The sequence below is a fragment of the Bombyx mori genome, chromosome 25, assembly GCF_030269925.1.
Source record: "Bombyx mori chromosome 25, ASM3026992v2".
In the NCBI taxonomy this organism is placed as follows: Eukaryota; Metazoa; Arthropoda; class Insecta; order Lepidoptera; family Bombycidae; genus Bombyx; species Bombyx mori.
In genome coordinates, this window is record NC_085131.1 from 14,349,659 (window position 1) to 14,370,581 (window position 20,923).

Genomic DNA, 20,923 nt, shown 5'->3' on the forward strand with positions numbered 1-20,923 from the left:
CGGACTCTTTGCTTATTCATAGCATTTGTATTCTTTTCTATTTAATGAATTGCAACGAGACTTAGTATAGTAGTTGGCATTTCAAACAGGAGAAACACAGGATCACCAACATGTGAGCTTCGTTGTTACAAACAGCAATAAGTTGCTTCTTTTATTGTTTTCTTTGTTGTACACTAATGTATTACAACAAGACGCGGGACTAGGTAGTCTTTTTTTTTTTGGGAAGGAATAATTACTGGTGGCTCCTAGCTCTCTCCAGTTTCACCAGGGCGAGCAAATGCTCAGCCAGGAGGGAAGGGATTTGCTAACAGCTGCCCGAGCGCCTCCGAAGGAGACTTAACAACTCGAGGGCAGTTGCTTCGCAAATAGGTCTATTACCGCGTCGGGATCGCGACCCGCTGAGAAGATTCCGCGAGAAACTCAGAGGGCTGATGCATGGATTGCGTGCCAACTTCTTGCCAAGAGTAGGGCGCACGAGGGCCGCGTGTGCGGAGGCCGTGCGCTATATTCATTATAAACTCGTAGTGTGGCGGCCGCAGCTGTCACTCCCCTCGTTCAATTCCGGAACGCGCAATCGTACAACTAATTAATGCAAAACCAGCTTAATGATAATTTGCGTCGCGTAGTGTGCGCAGGGCGTGAGGTGCTGCCGCACGGAGGAAACAATACCCTTGCCGCTGCTTGGAACCAGGTTTTAGGTATTTAACTTTTTTTATAAATAATAAAATTTAATTACTTCTTTTAATAATTCAAACACAAAATTAATGATTCGTATTTTATTGGTTACCCTAGTTTGATTATGAAAGTTCGCAAGGATGATTGATATACTTGTGATATTAGTAGGTTAAGTACAGCACATTGTGTGAAGATGCTCTGAGCGTAAATAGTAAGTTATAGAAGAGTAAGTATCATTAAACATTAATTAACGAATATTTAAAAAAATGAAAAAATATATTGAAAATAAATTTTGATATGATTAAAATAAATAAAGCTCGGAACTGGTAATAGGGCATATTGAAAGCCCACACGACCAACGTATTGCTTCTTACTGCTTCGTCCAATCCAAAAACACCTGCTATCTGTTCCTGTGGAGGGTCTACCATTATTAGCATACCGTTCGGACCCGCCCATGTCTTCATTTCAACTAATACTAAACGGTTGTAGAGTTTAAATGCCAGTAAATAAAACTATAGTTAGATGGCGTGCGGTAGCTCCATATGCTTGGTGCCACCGCCGGCTTATGTATATTACGAAACAAATATACGATGATGTTTCGGTTTGAAGCGTTGTCTACCTGAAAATAGTGTTCTGCTAATCAAACACATATGCTTTTGAATTTCATTCGCAACATATTATCTAGTGGGTCTGCGTTGTGTGCAAACAAACAGCTTCATAAGTTAGCAGTTAAAGGCTACATCCGTGTTTAGGTACTACCTGTTTCTTGTTAATTTTTTTTTTTTCTTCGTGGCCTAACGGATAAGACGTCCGGTGCATTCGTGTTGAGCAATGCGCCAGTGTTCGAGTCTCAGGCGGGTACCAATTTTTCTAATGAAATACGTACTTACCAAATGTTTACAATTGACTTCCACGGTGAAGGAATAACATCGTGTAATAAAAATGTAACCCGCAAAATTATAATTCGCATAATTACTGGTAGTAGGACCTCTTGTGAGTCCGCGCGGGTGGGTACCACCACTCTGCCTATTTCTGCCGTGAAGCAGTAATGCGTTTCGGTTTGAAGGGTGGAGCAGCCGTTGTAACTATACGTGAGACCTCAGAACTAATATCTCAAGATGGGTGGCGTATTTACGTTGTGGACGTCTATGGGCTCCAGTAACCACTTAACACCAGGTGGGCTGTGAGCTCGTCCACCCATCAACGCAATAAAAAAAATAAAAATAACTGAGCAAAATCTTGATGTTAAATTATAGCGCCTTGCACTTGTTATTAGCAAATTACACATTCATTTAATTTACAAGGCGCTTAGTTTCACAAAACTTACAGCGTACTTGGTGTGGATGTAGCTCATTCGTCTCCTTGAGCTTTATTTTAGTCGTTCTAAGTAATATGGTCTCATTAAAAACGATATTACAGGAGTCATTCGTGAGTTACGAAGTACTTGTCTTACCCAGAGAGAGACAATGTCTTTCCACGAATTACAGGAATCAGATTAAAGTAGTTTACTTATCTACGGGATAAGTAATGTTCAAAATTTAAATATCATGAATTACAATTTCTTTATATTTAGAATATCAATTTAAACTATTTTTTTCCATTTAAGCTGTTATTTTTCTTATCTTGAGCTATAGGTACTTATGAGAATTACACTATAAACTTTATTAACATGAGCGTAATTAAATGAAAAACCTTAAAGAAAAATGAACTATAAACAATCACATTAAAGTTGATCTTGTTTATCGTTGACGGGGTCGCTGGGGACGTCGACACCGCCAGGCGGCTGGAGGTGCTTCGGAGGTTCACCTATGATTGCGGGTATTACCTAGAAGTAAATTTGCCTCGTGTATAATGGTAGGCGCTCTAAATGATCGGCTCGATATTTAAACTGCTGTGGAGGGTACATACAGTTTTCATAGGGTTAATAACAATGAACAGCTCCGTTTTGTTCCAATACTGTTGATCCTACGTGAATGCTTATTAACATCAGATTCAGAATTTTTAATATCGGTTGACTTTTCTTTATGCATTCTCTAAACCGAAATATAAAAATAGAAACACAGCGAAAAGAGAGCGTACCCTATTTCTACCGTTAAACAATCATGCATTCACGTCCAGAGGGCGGAACAGAAATTTCTCGAAATTATATTATAATACCAATAAGACTCAAATCTGATGTCTCAAGGTAGGTGAGATCTTCCACGGTATGCTATCTGTGGACTCCGGTGGCTGCTCAACAGCTGCGCCCGTAAGACTGTGAGCCTATTTCTAATAATAAGTTACCAAGCTCTGAGATCTAAATCGAGTTGCTATATTTTATGGGATTTATTAATGGACAGCGAGACGTACCTGGTCTCCTAACATAATGAGGATCTGTGCGACTTTCTTAATGGCCTCCAGTTCTTGAAGACTCGGCAGCGGTAGCCGAGGCTCCTGAGCTTGCAGACGAGGCGTATGGGAAGCCAAACGAGAGTTCAGGTCTGATACTACCGCATGAGGAGATCTTGGTTCCCCTTCACGGAAAGGCTGTCGAAGATCATTACTTGATAACACCATTTTATTATTATTAGAGTAATTACAACTAGTTTTACGATTTCGTCTTATTTTTTAACAATCTCGCAGTGTCAGTATTCATTTTAAGAGATTTTTTCAAGAAATTTAGTAACTCACAGTAGGATATCCCCAAACATGAACAAAAACGGACATTAACAGCACCCATTGAACTTCCTTAGAACTCATCTTGTGACCACAATTCAGACAGCATTGCATTTTATACTAACTGAAGTACATGACGTAGCTGTAATAGGCTATTGTATCGTATAATAGGCTTGTTGGAGCGATTTTACCTCATTCAGGGTATTTTCCACTGCAATTTAATATTTTTCAATAATCAACCAATTTGAGGACGCGGGATCTTTATGTGATATGCGGAGACAGCCAGAGTCGGGCTTTTTAATGTTGCTAGAGCTGATGATGTGACCGTCCATCTTGGGACTTAGGTTGAAGTCTCAGTTGTGCTGTAGTAATGACACCCTTGCCTAATTTTAATACGTCACTTCTCCCTATGATGGGGCTTGGTAGAGTAGTAGGACCTGGCATGAACCCGCATTTGGATTGATACCACCTTCGACTTCAACTTTAGGATAACAGCCGTTGACCACTAACTACATTATCTATATCACTATCGGTTTTAGGCGATTACCAAGTCATAATGTCTTATCTTGATTAGAACAATGCTATCCCTGCCCTCAAAACAGAAATAGGCAGGAAGAAAGCCACTTTGTATCCGTACGGGCTCACCCCTAACTCCAACTGCCTCTTCTTCCCTCTCAGCGCCATGCCGCCGTCACCGAGTTGGGGTCTGGAGAAGGTCGTTTGTCCAGCTCCAGTACCTGTAAGTAGGCAGTCTCCTCCCAGTGATGGCCACGGAGAGGCCTGAGTGGGTTGAGGCTGCATCGTAGGCTACCGTTACTCTAGGACACTTGCATCAGGAGGAATGGTCTGGAGGTGAAGGCCGCTCTCGTTGCCTCTCGCACATACTGTAGAAGAGCAACCCGATCAGCGCTGCACCACGTTCCCACTAAGCAGGCTAGTTCTGACCTACCGGGGTATCCCGGATCACCCGTTTAGTGGGCAGGACCCTAAAACATCATTGGGCTCGCTGTCTGCTCCCTACATCTGAAGATAGTGGAATCCCACATAGACCTCGAGCCCCTCGTATGTCGTTCGGCGCCCTGTATGTAAAAAAATTAAATAGTTTTTATAAAGTGAACACGCTTGGTATCAATAGGTTAAGGTCACTGACCTTGGTATTTTGTTTACAGACTTCTCGAGCATTTTAATAATTACTCAATAGTTTGAGACTTTAATAGATATAGCAGTATTATTAAAATTTATACCTTTCCTTTTAATCATTACCTGCTCGTACAGATTAATTTATGAAAATAAAAGAATGTGGCCTTATTTGTTTGTTCTATGCATCCGCCCGCTGCTTATTCGATTGTATTGAAGTTCAGCACAGATACTTTAGGAAAGGTTACTTGCATAGCGCAGTGCACAGACGACTGGATCTCCACCGAGTAGTTTCTAGTGTGTATGTTATTGAATATTTCGCCATAACAACAGCGACGCGTGGTCAGTTCCGCAAATTTTTAAAACTAAGTACTGCACATGATTATTGCATTTACGACACACACACACAGACACTGTAGTCAGATTATGGATATGAAAATAATTAAGGTGAGTTACGTTGTTTATTTAGGTTTAAAAAACTGCGAACTTAAAGTATAGAAACCTACAAATTGAAACCGAACCAATGTCTTATTATTTAGACAAGTGTTCGTCTAATGAGCGAGCGAAATCCGATCATAATCACTGATACCTCAAGGTTTAGAATCATATAAATTTATTACGTTTTTTTCTTTGCTTTTTATTTACTGATGGGAGGACCTCCTGTGAGTCCGCACGGGTAGGTACCAGCACTACCTATTTCGGCCGTGAAGCAGTAATGCGTTTCGGTTTGAAGGGTGGGGCAGCCGTTGCAACAATACGGAGACTTTAGAACTTATATGATGTCGATAGGCTGAGGAGAAAATAGCCCTGAACTGTTTTGTTTTTGCCTCTTTGTGCGTGTTTCTGTGCCGCATGCCATGCTGAAATTAAACCACGGGATTTATTCATTACACGGTACCTTCTCATCGTAAAAGTCGTTCTATCAACGAGATCATTTAGAGAAATCTTGTTAATAGAACATAAATTAAATGACATAGCAATTTGTTAAAATAAATACATTGCTGCGTAACTCTCAAACTACTTAAAATTATGTAATAATGTCTCATAAAAATGTCAATGACAACATTGTAGTTTAACCTCCAGAACGCGATTAATAAACAAATGACCAACGAAATTCCTTTCAGACTTATCTAAGTATTCATTTAATTTAAATACATATTTTACGAGATATTACAGGAATCAAGAATAGTACTTTCTGTACATTATGTGTACATTAGGCCTAGGGTAGCGTTCCCTTATATCCGGTATCGATTGAAATATTAAATAGTTGTTAGGTCGCAAATGTTTACTCCTCTCTAACCTTTTAAATACTACTACAAAAAGCGTCACCAAACACCTTTTAGAATCGAACAAGTGTACGCGACAATGCCAAACTTGTAGCTTTGAGAATGAAAGTATAAAGACCGTATTCAATAAAGCCGACGAGCCATAAGCAAATTTAAAAAGTAAACTCGAAAATTTGCTTAAAAGACGGAACACATTTGACCTAGTCTGCCCACAGACAGCCTCGTCCGACAGATCAACGGCGAGGTCACTACTGTTTATGATTTGGCATTAGTTAGAGCTATAGACTAGACTTTGGTGTTAAGCCCAGCCGCATACATACGAGTAATTCGTCCTGACTATTTTTTTTATTGCTTAGATGGGTGGACGAGCTCACAGCCCACCTGGTGTTAAGTGGTTACTGGAGCCCATACACATCTGCAACGAAAATGCGCCAACCACCTTGAGATACAAGTTAGGTATCCAGTATAATTACAACGGCTGCCTCACCCTTCAAACCGAAACGCATTACTGCTTCACGGCAGAAATAGGCAGGGTGATGGTACCTACCCGCGCGGATTTACAAGAGGTTCTACTACCAGTAAAAAAAAACCAGACAAATTACTAAAAAATAATTGACTTCAAAATGACACTGAGTTCCGTATTAAAAGAGCGCACACGATTCAAAGTTATTTTCGTACTTTTTTGATTGGATTTCAATTGAGATTACTTCATCCAAATAGCTGAAGAAGTTTTTTGTCATGATATTTTTTCCAAATTTTAAACTTTAAATGGCTCTCCTGTAAAGTTGCAAATAATTTGCTTAAACAAAATAGCATATCCCTCGATATAACAATATAAGTTTTAAAATGTAAAAACAACAAAGTGTGCATAAATAAATCTTAACCAACTTAAATGGTTAGTACTTTTAAGGTTAAGTAGGTAAACTTTATTTCACGCTTGCACTACTAGCTGCTAGCTGCTACTAGCTTGCACTACTAGCTGACCCGGCAAACATTGTTTTGCCATATATAAGATTTCTAGGGAATTTCTAATGTAGAAAAAAAAACTAACTTATTGTAAGTGTGTAAGGATGTGGTAAATGAGTAAAAGAGGTATGTAGTGCTGTGAAAGATGAGGGAATATATAATAAAAATAACAAAACCTCATTCAACCACATAATACCTCATTATAACAAAAAAAATGTCCAAATAAAAAAAATACGTTAGGGGTGGACAATCCTAATCACTTAGGGGTATGAAAAATAGATAGTAGCCGATTCTCAGGCTTACTGAATATGCATAAAAAAATTCATGAGAATCGGTCAAGCGGTTTCGGAGGAGTATGGGAACGAACATTGTGACACGAGAATTTTATATATTAGATTTGAAACATTATATGAAGCGTGCCACGCCCGTAACTACGCTACGCCAGACTCAACGTTCAAACTATAGATAGTGTTTTTATTGTTTGCCCAAAGTCGAACATCGGATTTACTTCCGAATACTCACGAGGCCGTTTTCATTGTTATAAAACACATATTTGTTCTGATTATTTTAACGCCAAATATATATTTTAAAAATGAATTAATGATATTGACCTTTGTCCGGGTGTTCAATATGTGTATATTTAGACGCATGTATATAAGTTTTAGTATATGTGTCAGACCACGTTACAGATCTCACTCAAAGGTAGTGTGACCAGGTCGAGGCCGCAACCCTGCCAAGAGTGTAGCTACGATGGAGAAGAAGAAGTATTATATCAGTCTCTATTATATCAATCTATCGGTTATTATAATAATATTGTTAAAGTGTATGTTTAGTATCTCTAAAAAAACAGTTAATGAATTCAGTAAGTATGTTGTATTTGTATGAGTTGGAATGCATGACTGCTTCCTCACTGAAGTAGGCAGGATGTTGTCTCCGACCTTCGTTGCTCTAAGTATCTTGTGGGGAAGCGCGGCTGAGCTCAGGGGCCGTGATACGATGTTGAAGAATAAAAACACAAGCAACGCATTCACACCGATCAAGATTCATACGAATGTACGGGAAAGTAAAACAATGTCTGCCAGCCGGATGCAGATAGAATTGAACATTCGTTCAAAAACTAAATAAAACATTAAACTTAAATTTTAAAATGTACTTTGTGTTTGGATGCGCACAGAGCATACAATTAATAGAAGTGTTCATAATTATGTCGTTAATGTGGCTACATCTGTATCCGCGACGACGAAATAATAAACTCAACTCGTCAACTTCTATAACATTCGAAGTACAGTTACATGAACATAAAATATTAAGCGAACGTATTAAATAATGATGTGAAGAAACTAAGTCTTTGCGACCACAGAGGTTCACTGCTGGATATAGGCTGCCTAGCCTCGTCGACCTGCGCTACTTTCATCTAGCGTATAGTAAAAAAACCAACTGCAGCCCACTAAGTTTCTCGTCGGATCTTCTCAGTGAGTCGCGTTTCCGATCTGGTGGTAGATTCTGCGAAGCACTGCTCTTGCTAGGGCCAGTGCTAACAACACTTCCGGTTTGAGCCCCGTGAGCTCACCTACAGGTCAAGGAGAAGCTGAAATAGCCTCTCAAGGCTATCAGCATAGGTAGGAAAAAGAAACTCGAGGTGGATTAAAGCATTCACGTTGTGCTTTCGGAGGTTTTGGAAGTTTCAGTGTCCACTTAACACCAGTTGAGTTGACAGCTCATGAAAGCTTTAAGCAGTTAAAATTTTATTATTATTAGTAATCATAAAGGCAACTCGATACAAATATATTCAGTAGGAAACTAGTTGTTGTTGCTTTAAAAGTACGCGTGAAGCTATTCCATCAGTTTTCATTGCCACTGTAGACAGACGAGCATATGGCTCGCTTGACGGTGAGTGATCACCGTTGCTATTGAACAACAACAATGTAAGAAGCATAGCCAAGCCGATGTCTACCATTGCTTAAAGTTCACATTTACCCAATCCGTATCTAAAATTTTTTGATCTCTATAGTAGCTGTCAAGTTGAACAGAAAACGTGCTGTAAATGCAAGATCAACTCAAAACGTGTCCGAAGATAACGCACGTGAGATTTCATTGGAAAAAGTTGTCAGCAAGATAACTTTTCAAATTGTTTTGTTTCCTTTTATGTTTTTTTAAGTTACTACCCAATACTTCGAAAAACTGGGTTTGTTAAAACCCGCAGTTAAAACAGACGCACTCGTTTTGCTAACGTAAGCTAACAAAAATAAATACACAAACCGTGACGTAAACATTTAATTGAGTTCTTACGCTCTTTAAGCCGAATATTTAGGTAGTTAATAATAAAATGAACAATGAACTTCCGAATACAACCTTTAGAGCGTCGAGTCATTGCGCTCGCAGAGTATGAAGTAATTTTTAATCAGAAGCAAGGAAGTTGCTAACACATAAATATTAGTGGTTCCGTATAATTGTTAATAACAGTATAGGGTTTATGAGACACGTATCCGAAGGTGGCAATAATACTACGCACTTAGCTAAGCACACACTGAAATAGTTACTAATTTTTGAGATAAGTCTCTTCCTCTACACTCCTTTATGATGTGAGGACGCAGCCAACCACCGGGTGGGTACTGTGCGCGTGTATCGCTAAATTACTAAAGGCCTTCAAAAAACTTTTATAGATGTCTCGAACAAGAGAGTGGAATGAATACGAAGAAGTCGTGTCATCAACTCTAATATTATTTTACGCGCGGAACCCTAATTTTATCTAAAATATCTTAAAAAAAACGTGATGTTTTCAGTGACGCGCACAATCGCTAATGACGGCTTATGAAATTATACAAATTAATGTATACACTTTAAATGCTAATAGCTCATAAAGGCCACTGCGTTTCCTTAAACTTTAATATCGTTTAAAAAAAAAGCATTATGACGTCAGTAAATATCTAAAAGACTAATCTGACGGTCTTGATAATAATGATTACTGATATTAACTTATCCGATATTCTTCAGGCAATAACAGACATCATCCCTAGCAGCAGTCCCTATTCGGTACCTGATTGCCATCTCGCTTCCTAATTTTTGGTTAAACCATTGTTTTTCCTGCCTAATTTAATGGCGGTTGGAGATATTTGAAAGCTGCATACACGAATACCATAGTTGTCGTCGTATCTGCCGCAACCGGGCCTGTTCAAAGGGTGAAGTATCAATATTACCAACGGGACTTCTACACAAGACCGCCAGTATTCAGTTTCAGTTTTAAACAATCACGCCACGTTAACTGGTCCCGTGATAAGTTCGTAAAGAACTTGTGTTACAGGTACCAGATAACGGAAATAAATGTAAGATTTTTATTATACACATACATATATTTAATATACATCCATAACCCTGGAAAATACATTTATATTTATCATACAAATATCTTCCCTTGGCGGGATTCGAACCCGCGACCCCCTTGTGTAGTGACCATGTCACTTACCACTACACCAGACGGCCGTTGTGCTTACGGTCACCGTTTTATACATCACGTTGGCTGTGAACTCTATGCAGACTAAACAAAATTAATAAAAATGACTTCGCTTTGTTAATTGACCTCGAAAAATACAAAGTTATCTTATTGTTTGGATTTCTTAGGAAACATTAATATAATTCTGTCGGAATCGTTGCAAGACGTAAATAATAAAATCAAGGTAAGGTAAGGTAAGACGTAAATAATAAACATAATCTTGAAGCGACATAATGCTAAACCACAACAGTAGATCCCAAGGGTCGAAGTGTTGGACCATTGTTTATTTAGCATCTGGACAATACAAAGCTATGTGGAATCTTTAAATTGCAGACTAATATCATTTTACGCTGAACCATACACGTTCCAGGTGGAAATAGAATCAGTAAGAAATCTTTTGATCGATCAAGATTGAATACAAAAACAACTTTAACCAGAATACGGACTCCAGTCGGATATCGAACCTGAATCCTCTCGTACCAAGGTCGCTAACCACTTGACCAACTTAACAATCTAAATCCTAGCATTCGTTAAAAATAACAGATGTGTGGTGTCGTGGAACACCGGATAGGAACGAAGTTCCTTATTATAAAAATATTAATTTTAAGTTCTATTCGAGATATAAAGAAAATAATTATTCGGGTATACATTTATTATTATGATTTTTTTATTGTAAAAAAAAACTACAAAGTTATCAACTTTATTTTATTCACAATGATTTATAAAAAATATATATACAAAGAAACTGCTATTTATATGAATAATAATAATAACCATCATCACGTAGACTATATATTAGACGCTGTATAGCCATCATACTAAGACTATACATAAATAATAAAAATCTTACGTTACGGACGTTTTTTCCCGGTTATGGTACCCCTCCGCGTCGTCCCATAAGGAACTTCGTTCCAAAACTTTCTATTCACTGTATTTTCATTGAGCCGTAAACGAGTTGAATTCAAAAGACAATTTTACCCGATGCAGATGAGCAACCATTAAAATGGAACTGCTTGCCAGGTCGACGCACCGTTAGCGAATTGCCGAAACTAAGCACCTGCTTGTGTATTCACATCCCGTTGTGTGTGTACGGCTATAGAAACTTCATAAGGTTCGTTCCAAATAGCCATTTCACCGGTGCTAGGGCGCTTTGTGGCCCTAAATAGCTTCCTACATCTGCTAATTAAATTAACAATGTTAAACAATATAACTGCCACTCTAGAAGATCCTTCAACAGTGTGTCACTAATGAAACTAGTGGTCCCGCAGTAGTCGAAATTCGATTATAATTAATTGGAATTCTATGTTTGTACACTATTATGATTGTATTTTATACTTCTATAACCACAAATTTCGCCAAGACTACACTACACTATAAAAATATTAACAAAGACAAGCAATATTTAATCTATACTCAATTTGACAACAGACGTCAAGAACAAAAGTTTGACAATAAATAGTATGCATGCGTGTGTGCGTCAAATACATGGTATGTAGTGTGTGTAATGTTTTCTTTATTGATTTAAAGTATCTTTTATGCATTATTTTTAAAAAATATTAGCATTGTGCACTCCTTCTCTATATTCTCGATAAGTGTGGAAAATTTCATACTCCTCCGTCCGCGCAATTTTCGTAAAAATGGATACAAAGTTTTTGCTTCACGTATTAATATATAGATGTCGACAAGGTCTCGTATTGTCAAACAGATGCAACATCGAATTAAGTTAAATGATATAACACAGTGTGAAATTAAATCGAGATGCGCCTATGTGAAGGTCTCTCCACGCAGACTAGGGATGTGCTCGGTGTCACAATCGATAGTCTTGTAGAGAAATCGTTGCTGATTTCATTTGTAATCCTGTAGTGCTAAATAATAACGATCATCGTCTAGTGGCATTAATCCGAGAGGTGGCAGGTCCAAATACAGCACGTACTATCACAGGTAGTTTTAGTTTTTAACACTGACATATTCATTAATATTTCATGTTAACGACCTGATTGTCGATTGCGTTTAGGACACCATTTCCTGTGTACCTACAAACGAAACGATTGGCTTAGGGATTATGGCGCTCCAAACAGAGATCGATGAAGATCTTGCTAGGAAATGTGACATGATAGCAGTTTGTCTGATTATCCATCAGAAAACACAGCGTACCCCCGGTTTCCTAGAACTACTACTAATACCGCTACTAGCATCGTCCCATATGGAAGCTTTTACCTGATTTTCTTATCTAATGCTCCCTTATCTGGAAGTTGATAGCAAAGCGTGTTTCAAAGCTTTCCAGCGGTACTCCAACGGCTGTCCTGCAGGAAAGAGTTTGGATGACCTGGAGAAAGTTTATGTAGATATAGCCCCCGTGAAAGAACGCTACACTTGCACAGGTCGTGGCAGACCACTTGGCCTCCACTGAGTTTCTCACCTGATCTTCTCAGCGGGTCGCGTTTCCAAGCCGGTGGTAGATTCTGCGAAGCACTGCTCTTGCTAGGGCCAGTGATAGGAACACCTCTGATTTGAGCCCCGAGAGCTCACCTACACGCTAGGGTAACGCTGATATATAGCCTCTCAAGGCTTTTTTTTTTTTTTTTTGTCAGGAGGAAATCGCCGGACTCCCACCCTCCACTGGGGATGGAGGGTGGGGCATGTCGGAGTCGAACCGACTAAAACCTCCTGTCGCTCAACAACCAACGTCCAACCCTCGCATGAGACAGAACTCATGAAAAGGCAAGGGGAGGAGAGTGAAGCGTTTAGTGCGGAGCACATCTCTCCCATCACCCTCCCCCTCGGGACGCCGGGCCAGCGATCGTCGGCGCCACGACCACCAGCCCTCTCGGTCGGCAGGCTGTCCGAAGCCCGCCTAGATGGCGCCGGTTTGAATAGGTTATCCTACGAAATACCCCGCTGGGTCAGAACCAGCGTGGGTCGAGGATAGCCGGCCTTCCATCACCCGGATGCTCTTGCGTAAAACGCGTGCAGAGCAGCTTGCACGTCGTCTTCTTAGGCCCCCTTCGCCGGGCCCCAGACCGACATATGAGGGGGACCCGAAACACTTAGAGGGCCAGGGCTAGGGCGAGATCCGCCTCCTTGGCCCCCGCTCGACGGCGGCGGGCTTGTGCGTCTCTCACGCACCCCGCCGCCTCCTTCTGCGAGATGGTGCACTCGCAGAAGTCGAGCATCGCCTTCCACGACTCGTCGTTGCCGAGCATCGATGCCACAACACTCGGCAACGACAAGTCGTTTCCTATTTTTGCGACAAGGACACGGCGCCACCCCTCCCATGCGGGGCAGGCAACGAGCGTGTGCTCCGCCGTGTCCAAGTCGCAACCACAATGGTAGCACTCTGCCGTCGGCTCGGCTCCGATCCGGTGCAGGAACTCACCGAAGCAACCATGCCCAGTGAGCACCTGCGTGAGCCGGAAAGTGAGGCGTCCTCTGTCACGATTCACCCAATCCGCAAGAATCGGGCGAATCGCCTCGACGGTCCTACGACCAGCCGAAGGATCGGCCAGCCGCCTGGACCATGACTCCAGCACGGACCGCCGAGATTGGGCCCTCCGCACTCTGACCACACTGGGGCTGGGACGCGCCACGCCCCGGGCACGAAGGTTAGCCCGCCACTGATAGTCAGCGGCGAGCGCCTCCGCCTCCAGGACCCAAGGCGGCGTCCCAGCCAGTACACACGCCGCCTCAAAAGAGATGGTGCGATAACCACGGATGACCCTGACCGCGATGGTGCGTTGCGGCCGTTGCAGCAACTTCGCTACCCCCACGGCCAGGGACTGGCCCCACACGGGCGCCCCGTATAGGGCCATTGATCGCACCACCCCCGTATAGAGACGGCGCGTCACCTGGTCAGGCCCCCCGATGTTGGGAAGAAGCCGGCTTAACGCGCCGGCCACCCCCAACAAACGAGGGACCAGGTGCTGAAAGTGAGCACGGAAGGTCCAACGACTGTCCAGAATGAGGCCGAGGTACTTTAACTGCACCCCGACCCCGATCCGGACGCCTCCAACCACGATATGGGCATCGACAGGTGGCACTCTCCGAGGCCTGTGGAACCACATGGCCTCGGATTTACTGAGCGCCACGTCGAGGCCCAATCTCCTGATTTTGCCGACGACATGCGCTACCCCAGCGGTGGCAAGACGAGCAGACTCAGCAAAGCTCCCTCCCCGGGCCACGACCAGCGTGTCGAGCCTCTCAAGGCTATCAGCATAGGTAGGAAAATAAAAACCACTTGACCGACCACTCCGCACCTTGGATTGGGATTACTCCTACATATTGCTGTATTAGATTATTATAAAAGGAAAAAGAGAATAGACGCTCATTTACAACTACAACAGATCGAAAATGAGTAACGTAATATTTATTATTTGTATGTATTTTTTTACGAACTAAGCCAACGCATTCTATTATTTTTCCCAAACAATTCCAAGGAGAACTAGTAAAAAACATTAATTATAATTTTCGATAGTGACTCGGCGTGAGTCCGTCCATCACTGCAGTGCCATATAACAGTGCATAAGTGTCCGGGGCGCACGTGTTATGTAAGAGCGGACCGCGATGTGGAGGCCGGCGCTTTGCTGCCTCGCCGTGCTCCTGCCCAGCTTGTTGGCCGACCACTTCGACGAACTCCTCAGGACTGTCTCGCAGACCTGTATGTCACATTCGCATTGTAATCTATTTCGTTGGTGTTAAATGTCAATTACAGCGGGGTCTGCTAGTGAGGATTATTTATTAAATCGTTGACGCTTTCACGTTTAGTTCATTTTGTGATTACAAATTGAGTGATAGTGGTGGGAATAACGGATATAAGTTTTGTTGTGTGTCATGACATGTAGACAGATAGTAATTAAGCACTGTTTAGTTAACTTCATAGAAAATCAGCGGACGGCTTAATCTTCCAAGTTCCTTTGCGACTTATTATACACTGTTAAGTAAATTTACGAATACTCAAAAAATTACGGAAATTTAGGGATATATCAGTTTTAGAGTTGTATTGAGATTGGGAGTCGGTATTAGCTGTCGAATTTCATCTGTAATGCAATATTATTTAGTCTACTCAAATATAGGCAGAAGCATTTAGGTGTAGATATGTGTTTTATTGGCTCGTTCGATTTGTTTTCATTATGGAGGTATATTATTATTTTATATTGTATCTTTTACGTAAAAGAAAGGGCATAATATTTTGTTGTTATCACAAGATGTGGGGTTGGTAAAATACTATATATTGCAAAAATAACAAGACTTCTGCTTGCTTGACTTTTTGAAAAGGCAACAATTGGTAAAAGGATTTCTATTTTTATTTATTATCATAATTAAACTTACTCAGTGTCGTCCGTAACCACGAAAACTGTAAAGTATTCGGAACGTCTGAAAAATGTATAAACGAGATTAAATCGTAAAACTAGGTTTAAGTAGGATCTCTGTTACTAAATAACTTTATATTGTCACTTAAACGTGACATCTTACATCGCTTACTTAAAATCATCCACAAGAAATTGCCAATCGTAATAATTATTCTGTCCTCGACATAATGGAGTTCACTTTCTTGCTATCTCATCCCTCGTTCTTTTTTCTGACATTTGTATTGTTTGCGGGTTTAATCGTCGGCTGATCGTCGACGCGTCGTTATTCGACAACATCGCACCACAAATTGGTCACGAACAATTTGCATCGACCTCAACCGTAACAGGTCCTAAACATTACAACCTCTACTTCGGAACAATGTAACATGCATCGTCATGTATTCATTTGTACGTGATCATTTACTATTTTATTTAAATAACAATTTGATTTAGCTGCGTGCATCTGCCGTCTAATTATTAGGTAATATTTTGATGAAATCGGATTGTAGATCAAATTTAATATTTTGTCAAATTTTAAACGTATTTTGATCAAATATATCGGTGTATTAGTTTCTATACGCAACTTTTATCTCGGTTGACATAGCGCTATTTAGTGGTGTTGCATGTCGCATCCAGTTGTTACCGTAAGATCAGACCACGGAATAGATAAATAATCTATTCCGATCAGACCACTCCAACAGCCTAAATCTGCAGACGTCTGTCATTACAACAGTTGCATTGTCTCTGTCGTCGTCTCGAGAGAAACATAAGCAAAACAGTTTAAGCTTATACTATTGGTAAGGAAGGCCGAAGAGTGTACGGCCCAGTTGATCGTAAGTGGCTACCATCGGTCAATAACATCACCGCAAACTCTTTTCAAACTTTTGAATAATGATATTTCAGTGGTGTGGATTGGGAGAAGCCTATGTCCAGCAGTGGATGCTGTTGATGATGGCGATCGGGAAACACCATGGAAAGTTGTCCATTCCAGAGCTGGAAGGTGTGCAGCGTGAATGGACTCCGGTAGAATTCCTTGACAGATATTCCGAGTTTGCGATACGTGGTACCTCAATAAACGTTAATGGTAGCGGAGAACATTCATTGGCTCATTGTATCTGTATCTTTTATCGTTTTAGGAAGCTCATATTTCGATGTTTTTAATTATGTTACATTCATTAAGTGCAGTACAGAATACCAACTTTAATGTAATTGTGTTAAGTATCATTAAATAAACAGACACACGACAAATTCAAAGATGAGCAGTGATGATGCCGTTAAATCTCTCCTCCAATAGCACTTACAGGACGGTCTCCTCTCTACAATATAAATAGCATCCATTTCTTTTTTGGTTGAAGACTTTCGTCTGTCTGAATGTCTCTGGACCAAAATATGTCTGTTTGGAAGATTAATAGAATTTTGTGGAAAACAGAATTGCTATTGAGTTAACTTAGGATTTATTTTCACGAGAACCTTGTTACTTTTGCAGGTGAAGTGCTTCCACTAAATATTCTCTTCTCGCGTCAAGTGACCCTCGAGTCTTCACACCTGGACGTAGTGGAATTCATGAAAGCCTCACGCCGAACGTATAAGCTTACCAAAGCTCATCTTAAAATCAGGCCCATGAAACTTAAAAGCCTGGTTCTCTACATCCCAGGGTGGTGGAACACGCCTAATGATGAGTCTTCTGTGGCTATAGTGAACTCTTTACTACAGAGGAATACTGTAGTATTTCTATTAGACACATGCCTCTCTTTCTGCAGAGGATACGTCGACTCAGCGTCACGAATCACAGCCATATCGAACTCTTTGTTCTCCTTCATGGAGAAGTTACACCAAGATGGATTTCCTATGGCTTCAGTTCATATTGTCGGCTTCAGTTTAGGTGCTCACGTGGCAGGCGCTGCTGGCAGATTGGTTCACTCCAAACTGTACAGTAAATTCGGTAAGATCACAGCTTTGGACCCCGCACGGCCATGCTTCGCGAGAACCGACAATAAACTTGAGAAAAATGATGCGTTATTCGTGCAAGTAATTCACGCCAGCACCGGGGTCCTGGGAGTCGAAGAGGCGACCGGCCATGTAGATGTCTACATCAACGGTCTGTCCGGGAAGCAGCCGGAATGTAGAAACATGAGTATCACCTTCGAATGCGATCACGCTCAAGCCTGGAAATTATATTCTGCGTCTGTTGTGAACGAAAATTCACTTACAGGCAGAAGATGTGAGAGCTGGCGGGAGTTAGAAAGAGAAAATTGCACTGGAGATGAGACTGTTCTTGGCTATGGCTGTCGATCGGATGTCAAAGGAGTTTTCTTGTACAAGTCGAAGGAAAGTAAAAAAAGGCAAGCGGTTAAATTGAAAGTGTTCAATCCTTTAGATTTTAGAACATGGTTTTCGAGATAGTGTTTTAAATGTTTCGGTGTGACACCTCCTTTGGGATCTGCAAAATTGTAAAGTAGGTACAAGAATTGGTAGTTATTAAGTGGGAAGATGATTTAGTTTTCATTGTATTTATAGCTCTTGGCTGTGATTTGCGATTTCAATTTAAATATTAAAGGACTTTTTAATTTTGTGTTTTTTTTTCATTATTCGTACGTTTATCATGATATCAATATTTGTAATATATATATAAATTGGGTATATATTGTAAGTGGAAGATACGTTTATCTAATAAAGGTCATTTTTTGGATTTTGAGATTTATAAATTTAAAACACCATATTTCTTCTGTAAATGCTGAACCCTTTCTTTAACTTGAATATTCTTGAATGACCATGTTAGCTTATATGCTGTGTAAATATTTACCAATCGCTATTATTCTGTTTGAATTTCGAAACTATTTCCACTAATTAATACAATAGATAATAATTTCAACAATATTTTTTTATTACTTAGATGGATGGACGTTTTTCAGTTGTTACAGTGCAACGGCTGCCCCAACCTTCAAGCCGAAACGCATTACTGCTTCACGGCAGGATCAGGCAGGGTGGTGGTACCTACCCGTGTGGACTCACAAGTCGTCCTACTAGTAATAATTACGCAAATTATAATTTAACGGCTTTCATTTTTATTACACGATTTATTCCTTCACCGTAGAAGTCAATCGTGAACAGTTGTTAAGTACGTACCTCCATATATGTATATAATTTTTTTTAATCTAATTTTCGCGAGACTGCGTTCCGCATGGGGCGAAGGCAGCAAGCTGGTAGGTGATCCTCCAACCTCCACGTCATGTGAACAAGTAAAAAATGGCTCAGTCTCGCGTTGGGTATTTCCACCCTTTTGCACCTTTTCCTTCTCTTATTTGACTCTAGAATAGATGGAGTTTTAATTGCCATTTGCCTATTGCTATTTAAATGGTTTAATTGGAGCTAAATCTAGCTGACAGTTAGTGTCTATCTATCTATCTCTTAGGTTTAACAGTTAGTGTCGCTTTGCACCTGGAGCTATTGAGAGATACTGTCATACCTAATTGTAAGATTTTCAATCGTATTTTTACTTCGTTGATTCAGGTTTTTAATTTAAATTTAGGGTTTTTTTAGTTTACTATGGCCATAAAAATCATAATTTAGAAAATCATTAAACGTATACCTACTAACTTGTCTACTTACAAAAATGCAGTTTCAAGATATATATGGAGATATATAATGTAGTAAAACCACTTAAATACACACACAATATAAATTAAAATTATTCTATTAATAAAATTATGTTTCATTTCAGTTAGTATAACGCTCTTATGAAATTCGTTAATGTTTATTATAGTGACATCTAGTGAGGTAAATATATAATACAAATTTGTATGACTTGCTCAGTAATTAGTTTACACGCTTTTCTCTAGATGGCGCTGAAGTATTTTTTTAAATCGTTCATTTTGATTTGTCCCTTAAACTACGAGTATACAATCCTCGTTAGTCGTTAGTGAGATAAAATTAATTTGAACTTAATTAAAACAATTTGTTTTCAAAAGGCATATCTTACACTATTTTAATATAAATATCAACACACCTGAAAATATTAATAGGTTATTATTAAAAAACATTAACTGAGTAACTAATTAAAAATAAATATATAAGCAGCGTCTGAAAACATTTGTAGGGACAGAGTTTATAGAGTGTAGTATATTATATCTATTATTAAGCTGTCGGCTTGAAAAAGAAACTTGAATCAAAGTTATTGCATAACAAAGGCTATTAAATGCCGTCGTCCACAGAGCCCTCGCCGCCCCCAGCACCACGTCATGTGCATGGCACACTTGACGGTAAATTAACGGCGGAGCGACGGGTGTTGTGCGTGCGCGCTACACCCCGGGGCATCGCGCGCTGTGCTCCAGGAGAATGAATATCTTAAATTTAACAGTATTACATTAATTATTCCTTCCTTCACATTCCTTCTTCTACGGTCTAAATACTTTTAATGCACATAAACTAAGACCCGGTTTTACAATTATATAAAACATCTCAAGTTAATAGATCATTTCCCAACTAAATATAACCTAATCATAATTAACCACCAATATAATGTATAATGTAATCAAGTTCTATTTATAAAATTAAATATACTTATTGTTTTTCTAATAAGTGTAGATATTAAAATTTTTGTTACTTATTGACAAAGTATTATTCTGGATGTTATATTTCTTAAAATGACTCATTGTTTTTTTACTTTTCTAATTTGAAGATGTTGTTCGACTATTGCACTGTCGATTGCACATGTATAATTGAGGTGACATCTGTCATGTACTTATTGTTAATTTGTCAATGTTTTGTATTGATGATCACTTTGTTGGTGCAACTAAATAAACTAGTGGTTCCCCGGTAATCGAAATTCGACTATAATTAATTATATTAATTGAAATTATAAGTTTGTATACTATTATGATTCTATTGACATAGACCATTAATATACTTCTATAATCACAGATTTCGCGAAGACTACACTATAGACAAATAATATTAAAGACAAACAGTATTATTCTATTCTCAATTTGACCACAGATTTTCAACAATAACAAAAGTTTTACAATAAATATGTGTGTGTAAATGCGTTGTGTCAAATACATGGTAGTATGTGTAACGTTTTCTTTATTGATTTAATGAAGTTTTTATGCATAATTACGAAAAATATTAGCATTTTGCACTCGTTCATTATATTCTGTATAAGTGTGAGAAATTTCATACTGCTTCGTAGAAATTTATTGTGACATTATGACGTCCTTTAAACAATTCGCATCCGAGTCAGGCTCTCAACAATCTGTTACCAGAGGATCCTCAGCTACTTCGGTCATATTGCCCGCCGACAGTCAGATAACTTGGACAAAGTGATTGTGACGGGCAAAGTAGAAGGAAAGAGACCCCGCGGCCGATTACCT

General features: G+C 39.7%; 2 protein-coding genes across 8 annotated transcripts; one reads left to right on the forward strand and one right to left on the reverse strand.

Moving 5' to 3' along the window:
- Positions 1-2,220: 2,220 nt before the first annotated feature.
- Positions 2,221-4,757, reverse strand: LOC105841329 (uncharacterized). Of its 3 annotated transcripts, none has more exons than XM_062676218.1 (4): positions 4,594-4,757; positions 3,976-4,214; positions 3,025-3,201; positions 2,221-2,500 (listed from the first exon to the last, which is right to left on the reverse strand). In XM_062676218.1, the coding sequence occupies exons 2-4, from the start codon at positions 4,129-4,131 to the stop codon at positions 2,399-2,401; spliced, it is 435 nt and encodes a 144-aa protein (XP_062532202.1). In that variant the 5' UTR covers positions 4,132-4,214; positions 4,594-4,757; the 3' UTR covers positions 2,221-2,398. The 3 variants fall into 3 exon arrangements, with proteins under 3 accessions (XP_062532202.1, XP_062532201.1, XP_037876427.1); XM_062676217.1 differs by having other exon boundaries at positions 3,976-4,409; XM_038020499.2 differs by lacking the exons at positions 3,976-4,214; positions 4,594-4,757 and adding an exon at positions 3,346-3,937.
- Positions 4,758-4,892: 135 nt separating this feature from the next.
- On the forward strand, positions 4,893-18,126 carry LOC101739115 (lipase member H-B). 5 transcript variants are annotated; one of them, XM_062676209.1, is made up of 3 exons: positions 11,682-11,697; positions 14,681-14,863; positions 17,041-18,126. In XM_062676209.1, the coding sequence occupies exons 2-3, from the start codon at positions 14,770-14,772 to the stop codon at positions 17,955-17,957; spliced, it is 1,011 nt and encodes a 336-aa protein (XP_062532193.1). In that variant the 5' UTR covers positions 11,682-11,697; positions 14,681-14,769; the 3' UTR covers positions 17,958-18,126. The 5 variants fall into 5 exon arrangements, with proteins under 5 accessions (XP_062532195.1, XP_021202286.1, XP_062532193.1 ...); XM_062676208.1 differs by lacking the exon at positions 11,682-11,697 and adding an exon at positions 11,754-12,150; XM_062676211.1 differs by lacking the exons at positions 11,682-11,697; positions 14,681-14,863 and adding an exon at positions 4,893-4,914.
- Positions 18,127-20,923: the final 2,797 nt, after the last annotated feature.